Raw genomic sequence first — 9106 nt, 5'->3', positions numbered from 1 at the left:
CTCAACAATGAACGGAGGGAATTGGGGCGTTTTGCCAGAGGGTCCCAAGGCAACATGATCTTGACCTGATACCAAGTACACCTGCAGGGAGAAGTTAATTTGGTTAAAACAGTACTTCTACAAGTACTAATGCATAAACAGACTGAACAATTCAAACTTTAAATGGTATATTCATAGTCTGGTAAAACAATCAAGCTACTAACCCTGGCGGAGATGGACGTGACGGACAGCAGTATCAACGTAGTGGCGGCGGGGCTCACCAGAGTGAATCATGAGACCATCAGTGAACTTCATGCTCTTGGCTCGCTGACCTCTCAGCTTACCAGACACCACGACCTCACAACCCTTAGCGCCAGACTCCATGATGAAACGGAGCACACCATAGCAGGCCCTTTAGAAATTGCGAGATGAAAAACGAATATATCAAACAATGGAAGGATAGGTCATCATTAGGGGAACCATTTAATTTTAATTTTTGATTTCAACAAATATAATCAAGACTTAACACCAAGCTTTTGCTACATCTCTCGTATTGCAGAGGGAGGGAGAAAAGACAGACAGGTTCAATTGCCAAAATCATACATTACTCTGTGAATTTTTGGGGTCTTACCTCCTCACTGCGAGACCTCCCACAAGCTTGTAACGGAGAGACTCGGCTTGGGCGATGGCGCAGAGACCACGCTGGGCAACCTTCTCAGCATAGAGCTCTACTGAACCTTCAGCAAATCCAAACCTCTTCTGGACAAGGGATGTCAACTCCCTGATGCGTCGTCCCTTCTCACCTGGAGGAATTGGTAATAGTGATATTAAATCTTGCACATAACTCGGACAAACAATCAACAATTTCTACATATTACTAAATTCCATAAACAGATCTATTTGCTGTCTACAGCAAATGTAATATTTCATCATATATTGTGTGTTATAGTGCTTAATAGAAAAATTTTGATACAAAATCTTCCTATATGAAAGTCACAATGTAAAATGTACATGCTCTAACTATGTCAACCAAGTTTTTCCCAAATCCAGGAGAATGAATGAATACAACAAAAAAAGGAACTTACAGGGTAAGGTAAAGGAAAATTATCAGAATTGTTGATGGTAAGTGTTAACCAAATGTTAAATAGAAAAACTTGTTCACAATATGCACTTCAGAGCCCATATAGTAAATATCAGTGAAACTTGTCCTATGAACCTAAAACTCAATGCCAATGGGAACTTTGGACACCATGCTAGGATACAAATTAGTAGGCCAAAATGACCATATGATTTCCCTTCAATTTTTTTTTTTTTTTTATTACTAATGATTGTAGAAGACATGATTATACTAAGGTTATCACCCATACTATTAGCAACAAATAAAATCTGAAAATCAAGAACAAGGAATAATTAACAGGCAAGGCAGGAAGGACTAATAACTAACTCCTTAGCATCTAAGTCCTAATCACTGTAAACATCAAACCAAAAGCACAAGAGACCTGGCATAAAATTTTGCAGTCCTGACATAAAATAGGTGAGAGTTTGCAACAGGATCACATCCAAAGACCAAGTCTCAACTAGAAAGTGTCCAATCATGAAGTAATGTGTGTGTACATGCCATCCATTTGGACTGGGTTAAAATAGCTCTGGTAATTACTTTGAAAATACTAAAATATTATTTGCTAGAGAAAATCAGCAAAAAAGGACAATAAAACTACCCTACCACTGTGACAGATAGCTTTTAACTCAAGAAAGCAATCCAAGCTCTATCTTGCCAAATATATATGGTTTGTTGAACATGTTCCAAAATTAAACAGTAAAAGTAAACAGGTCCACATCCCTAACAATGTTTACAAAGTTAAATTATACACTGCCTAAGGAAATAACGCAACTGCATTAGTAAGGTTTACAGTTCATATGCCTATTTTTGTGGTAACCCGAGATTTAGGATAGATTTCACGTGTCCATTAGTTTGCGATGGGGACTGTCTCTGACAGACACAATCTTGCAAACTTTTACAAGTTTGTGGACCTGTTAAAAAACATCTAGGGAATTAATAATAAATAATTAATAAAAGGTAGGAAAAGTTAGGTATGGATTTTGGGTTTGCATGATAACATGCCCAAAACCAGGGTAAGTAACAAATACCTTAACCCCTTTTAATTTTTCAAACAAGTGTCTGCACATGCATTAGTTCATGGAGGGAAAAACCTGTCACCATAAGGTTAATTTACTGCTGTAAATTTATTTACCCTTACAGAATGCATTTTAGTGCAACTGTTTGAATATTCATTAATACTGCACTACTGGTAAGCGTATATACCAATACACAATTTAGAAAATTTTCCATGTATGACAATCAGGATTACAAGAAAAAAGTATGGAGTGGTTTCCTAGACAAAAACAGACACTTATCTATGGCAGAAGGTATGCAAATCAAAAACAAAGGAGAAGACAGAAGAAAGATCAATCCATTACTTTCTAAATCCTTGTTTACCTTGCCATGACCAAAAATTTAACGCATAACTCATTACTGCAATCTATCTAGTAGTCCATGTATTACTAGGCACTTGTGGGAAAGTTTGTGACTACCATCTGTTGACATATTAATGTATTCGTTTTATTATACTTCTTTTAAGTGTCTGGGCATTGCCAGATATCATAGAGTTTAATTACTCTCAGGGATTTCTGACAACTGGGAATAAGGGGTTAAAGCCATAGGAGGTTTATGAGGGCTCTAGGGAACATATGGATCGTACTGTATAAATCCCACAGGGTTAAGGTTAGGTTGGTTAATTGGTTTGGACACATTGTAAGATTCCCATGGGGGGTCTGGATTATGTAAAATCTTGCAGATTTAAAAAAAAATGATGGGTTTGATTCCTGTAGTTTTTTCTAAAGTTGCCACATCTGTGCATAGACTTTCAAAGATGGCAGGGACGTCCATAGTTTCATTAGAAGTTTGTAAACAATCTTTGTGCTTGCTTGTTATCAAATCACATCAAGATTGTCAGCTGGTGAATGCAACGAATATGATCATCAGATTTCTTCTCATCACACAAGAACAAACCTGATGATATAAAACATTGTTCGAGAAAGACCAAAACTCCCACAGTCAAAAAATTAACTCACAAAGTCTACAAACGCAAAACTTACCGAGGACATTCTGGGTTCGTGTGGCGAGAATGATGATCTCTGTCCGGGCAGGTGTGTGGCGAACCTGGACACCAGAGTAGCCGTCCTCAGCCAACTCATTGGTGAGGAATCTGTTCAGCTCGGCCCTGAAGGCACCGTCCTTGACGAACTGTCGAAGAAAACCAAAATTTAGCAACAAAATTCACACAACTTATGTTCTGCCCAGCCATGAGATTCTAGTGTTAATGAAGGCAGATACATTAATACAGATGGTGGCACCTGCGACAGGATAACAGGTAATGACAATAGAGTACGTTAACAAGACACCCATTCTACCTTTTAAAACCGCTTTGAAAACCATTTCTCTATAAAATCATTGCATATATTCTCTCCAAGTCCACATGAAACCTGCTCTAATTTGTAGGCTCACCACGAGCTTAGCCTGATAGCACCAAAGGCCACAGGACAATATTCTGTCAAAGCTTGAACGCACTCCACATGATACGTATCCAAAGGTCTTACAATTCAATTAAGATGACCCAATGTGCTTTTAGTTATTCCGAGTGCGCCGAAGGGTATAGCGAGCTAGACACTGGCAGAAGCAGACGTGTGGAGATCAAGTCATTAAAAAAAAAGTTACTTTCCTTCAATTTCAACTTTTAGAAAAATAAATAAAATAAAAATGGCTGATGAATTAAATTGAATGAAATCAATCACTCGCTACTAATCATGTGTTTACAAACAATAAAAGGCTTTACACCAGCTCGGCCAATATTCTACCTGTTTGCAGCACACATGCCGGACCAATCATATCCACAGCAAGGAAACTTATAATATAATCAATAACAAACAGAAGTGATCGTCAATACTTCCTTAAATTAAATATTTGTATTTGTCCTTTCCAGGATCTTTGAGAATTAAGAGATTTTGTATTTCTAAAAAGTTACCACGGTTTCTAGTCATAAATATTAACCACTAAATTAAAAAGACCAAACTGATAGCATCCCCTTGATGCAAAACACGGGTAAATAAGAGCAAATTACGGGAAACTGATTCGAAATCGAACACAAGACTTAACACTTGAGGCGAGAAAAACAAGCCAGCGTGACACAACGGATATTAGTCAGATTTAACACCGTCCTGGACTTAATTCCAGCGCAAACGAACCTAAAGACCCGATTAAAGAGCGAAAATCCCCAGAAAGAAGCGACATCTTCCCGTAATACACGATGAAACAAACAAACAAAAAAGACCCACGACGTCGCCTCCGCACAACACGCCGAACGCATGTTTTCCCCGAACATCACTTCTCGTGGCATTTTCTCACCAAACCACCCAATTCGAACCATTAAAAACCCCCACACGAAAGACCACCATTACCAAAATATCTCCCCATCACGTTATAAAAGCGTAGAAGTACAAGAAACGGCCCAAATCGACCCAAAATAAGCACCTTCTTCTTCTTGTTGATCGCGGTCGCCATCTTGACGGAAAGAGCGAGTGCGGGCGACTGAGGGCTCGGGCTGCCTTTTGGTAAATAAGTCACCGTCTCTTTCTTCGTTTCTCCTTTCCGATTGGGGTTATTTACGTGCGAGATATTTTTCGTTGGCTTTTGTCGTATTTTTTAAAAGGGAAGGTACGTCCTGGGGGTGTCGCCGGTTTAAGTTTTTGATGCTGTGAAGATAGACGATTTCGTCACGTTGGTCTGTTAAACGCGATGCATTATTATCTGTTGAATTTATGTATATATTTATTTATTCATGGTAATAATAAAACCTACAAATACAGATAATACAAAAGCTAGAAGGTAATTTACAAGTACGGACACGGAAAATATCTCCCGAAAAATATTTCAATGACCACAGTATAAAACTTTTACCACCCTATTCCAAAGCCCTTAACATTAATGAAAATGCACCTAAAATTTAACAAAATTATATTCAGCGTAAAAGGTAATTCGGTTTTTCCCTAAGTTGCGCATCTCGCCCGTCACTTGTTTCGAAACCACAACAAGACTCACGCAGCGATTCAACAAATTTCAACTTTTCTTCAATAATGGAGTCTTTAGGAGCAGGAAGAATGTCTTCATCGCAACGAGAGGATCTCATGACCAAGTTAAGCAACAGATAGTTATTGCCAACACACAAGAACTGCTGACGGTGAGGAAAAAAGGCATTTGTCGGGCTCGAAAATCCGGCGTCGTCTGCATTCGGGATGGAGAAATTGCATAATATATATTTTTTCACAAGTTTGATTGAAATTGTGGTTAATGGAATGTGAATAAAGGGATTGTAGTGATGTAGATTTTGATTTATTGTTCCAGAGGTGTTCTTGCAATTTGTTTTTACATGATTTGGATTTTGAGAGCATTGCCAGGCTAGTCTGGCACTGACTTGACCCCTAAAAGATATATTATTATATATATAATAATAATTGCTGTATTTTGGTATTCATATCACTTAGACGAAAGATTATAAGATTTTTTTTTATTATTTCCATTCATTTGGCACACCTTTTCTTTCCATCCTGAGATATTTTTTTTATTTACAAGTTCATCGAAATTGTGGTTTACATGGCGTCAAACTGTAAGAGTATCTTTAAATGCCATTTTTTTCAATTGATTTTCAACAAAGTTTCAAGAATAATATTCATACTGATCATAATTTTGTTTGCTTTTTGAGATCCAGTTAGATTTGAAATTAAATTATATAAAACTGGAGCAGAAATACTATTCTAGGGGATATAGTTTTACTTATTGTTGATATTGTTTGCTTATTTTCTGTGACCTCAGTTTTGTAAAATTCTAATTATCAAATATACGTCCTTTTAGTAAAATGGTTCCTTGCCTTTTCATTCTTTTGGGCCAACCACTTTATAATAATCTTAATGACTTTGGGCAGTGACTGTCACCTCTTTAGATTCAGTTATTGCTTGTTTGTCAATAGTTTTCTGTTTTTGTGCATAAAATTATTTATTGTTTTTATTATCATTTATTATTATAAATCATTATTATCAGTATCATCATATTTATATCTAATGATATAATATATATATGATATATTATATATATATTTTATATATATATATATATATATATATATATATATAATTATTATTATTTTTTTTTTTTTTTATAAAGATGACTGTGTCTAATTTGTACCTAATTATTAGATAGTGGGTCAGATATTTAAAAAATAGGTAGAATATCAGAACCAGTATTGAGATATATAGTTTGTAAAGTACAAGTGAAGTATATTTGATATGACTAACTTATTTAGGTAAGCTTTAGCTTTTTAAATAGAAGTTAAAGAAATAGAAATAGGTGCATTAAATTCAACTTTGGCTATTTCATTTTACTTTTGTTTGATTTTTTGTTTTTGATAGATGGTCTCATAGGGATATTGATAATGGATTTACATAAATCTGAAGAGAATTATGATAATACTGATATACCACTTTTAAAAGAGGAACATCGTTTTGATTTTTTTTTTTTTTTTTTTTATTTGGTGCTTAAATATTATGTGAGAGGCTTCATTTGCATTTTGAGTGACGAATTGTATCCCTAATTTAAAGAATTCCTTTTGGCATGAGAATTTCTTTTTCTACATTTTTTTTATTGTGTGTAATAAGATGCTTATAATATTTTTATTAGGAATCCTTGATGTGTAATGAGTAGATGAGCTTTTTTTTTTTTTTTTTTTTTTTTGTTGTGTGTGTGTGTGTGGGGTGTGTGTGTTGTGTGTGTGTGTGTTTTGTGTGTGTGTGTGTGTGTGAAATTGTTATCCTTTTTTCCTTTTCATTTTCAACCCAGTGTAACTGGGAAGGGCATGCATATACATGTCAATTCCACTGTGATTTTAGTTTAGTTCAGTCTTATCTATACCATTTTTTATCTCTTTTCCTTTTTTTTTTTTTTTTTTTTTTTTTTTTTTTTTTTTTTTTTTTTTTTTTTTTTTTTTTGTTTTTTTTTGCTATTGATATTTTAGTGACATTATAAACCATAAATGTCAATAATAAGAAATAGTTAGTATCAGTATCAATAACATTAGAAAAAAAATCCCAAAAAATCAAAGAATGGAGATGTTAGGTAAAGTTATGCTAATTGCCTCCTTGGTGGATGAGCACTTGTGAAATTATTTATGTGTAAACAAAATTCACAAAGTAAAAGATGGACATTTCAATGGTTAATCTTGTCAAAGTATAGCTTGCCAAAAGTATAGTAATCTCTTTATAATTGATATTTTATGAATGTCTACAAGCATATACAGAGTATTACTGCTTTTCTGTTCTTTCAGAAAAATGGAAGAGAAATGCTTCACCAAATGTATTCCAAAAACCCGGGATCCTCCTTAGATAGTCAGAAAAGGTAAGATTAATTACATTTTAGTATTTTGTAATAATTAATGAAGGTTGATTTCATCTTCAATGGAATTTTGACTTGTGAAATAAAATGTCTTCATTGAATTAGATAATATATCCAAATCTAAATGTTTCTTATGGAAATGTTTTTTAAACCTTTTTAACCATCACCACTTCATGGAAGTAAAGTAGATGTTGGCCAATACAGATTAGTTGGCTCTTGGACATACACAGGAATTTCAAGTACATGCTAACAATAAACACATGCATTCATTTAATTTATATAGTGTAAGAAATTTAAATTATTTAAGATGTATAAGGCAAAGAGAAAAAAAAAAGTCTGCTATCAGTAACCCAACTTTTTCATATTTACATGTTTGTAGGCCTTCTTTTTTGAATTTATGATGTACGTTAGTATTTGCGGCTCACAGAAAAATTCAGGTCTGTGTTTTTGTTTTCCAGTAAAATCCTGTATTATATTGATTCAGCTAATTTTGCATAGACTTTTCTTCTCGACCTTCTTTTTCATCATCCCTTCTTCTGTCCCCCAAACCTAAGGTGTAAGAGCCATGCTGAAAGGATGAAAGGCTGGCTTGTGTCAGTCATGAACGGTCTCTGGGAGCCCTGGTCACAGTATTCCCTTTGGGTTAATTGTTAGCCCTTACCCCCCGTGGGACCCTGAGGGTAGACCATTTCCTCTCCCCATTTATTTCAGGCTCACCATAACCAGTGATAATGTTTTATCCTTATTAAGGGTGTTAAGGCTTGCCCCTTCATCAAAATAGCCTGTAAATTTGATTTCATTTGGTTTTCTCGAACCCTACCTCTCCTTTGACCATGAATCCGACTGATAATAATACCACCTCCTCGATGTTTGCGGTCAATCCCAAACCATTCTGAATCATCCACCCAAGTCATTACTCAACCTTCAGAATACACCCTTCCCCTTTCTTAACATCTTCCATTCCATCTTCTACAGCACAATGTTCTCATTGTTCACCCCCACCCCCCCTATTACTACTCTTTATCCTTTTTGTCCTCCCAATAGTACTACCTCTCTCCATACCCCCCATCTTTATCCCATACCTCCTGCCCCTTCTGCTCCTTCCACCTCGGCAAAACCTTTAAAGTACCCTTTTTGGCCCACCCAGGGGGGATCAATTCTGTGTGGGTTCCCCTACAGCCCCATACTCTGACAATACCCCTTTTTTTAAAAAGAAGTAGGCAGTTTTCCCTTTTACAGTCGTTCGATCATTCATGCTTTGTCATAGTTAGATCGGAGTCTCAAGTTTTGTACACTGTCTAACCCCGACTACCTCACTGGTAAAATATCCTTGCCCAACTGCATTTCCTCCCCTTAACCCTTTTCCGACGGGTAGTAATCATAGAGGCCCGGGACTCGCTGCTCAGGATTCTCCTATTTCTACAACTATCGTTTCTTATGTATTTCAGTTGATTATTCATAATAGATTCTTTGCAGTTTTTCCATACAGCGTTACTCTCCCTTCTTCAGACAATACTCTCCAATTGATCTGATTACCCTCTAGCTTTGACTACGTCCTTCTACAAATCCCCACTGTATTCCATTTGCTCCCCTCTATACCCCTTTTTTACTAAATCTATCCCACGCTTC

At 35.8% G+C, this 9106-nt stretch overlaps 1 protein-coding gene across 1 annotated transcript in view; it reads right to left on the bottom strand.

Moving 5' to 3' along the window:
* The window catches only part of LOC119582503 (40S ribosomal protein S3-like), an 11313-nt gene extending 6596 nt beyond the window's left edge, over nt 1–4717 (bottom strand). The window contains exons 1-4 of the mRNA XM_037930793.1: nt 4568–4717; nt 3136–3283; nt 611–782; nt 204–391 (exon numbers count right to left, since the gene is read on the bottom strand). Of these exons, the coding sequence (XP_037786721.1) occupies nt 204–391; nt 611–782; nt 3136–3283; nt 4568–4597 (538 nt within the window). The 5' untranslated portion in view covers nt 4598–4717. The remainder of the gene's footprint in view (nt 1–203; nt 392–610; nt 783–3135; nt 3284–4567) is intronic.
* Nucleotides 4718–9106: the final 4389 nt, after the last annotated feature.

The sequence above is a fragment of the Penaeus monodon genome, chromosome 16, assembly GCF_015228065.2.
Source record: "Penaeus monodon isolate SGIC_2016 chromosome 16, NSTDA_Pmon_1, whole genome shotgun sequence".
Lineage (NCBI taxonomy): Eukaryota > Metazoa > Arthropoda > Malacostraca > Decapoda > Penaeidae > Penaeus > Penaeus monodon.
This window is presented reverse-complemented; position numbering and strand designations above follow the sequence as displayed.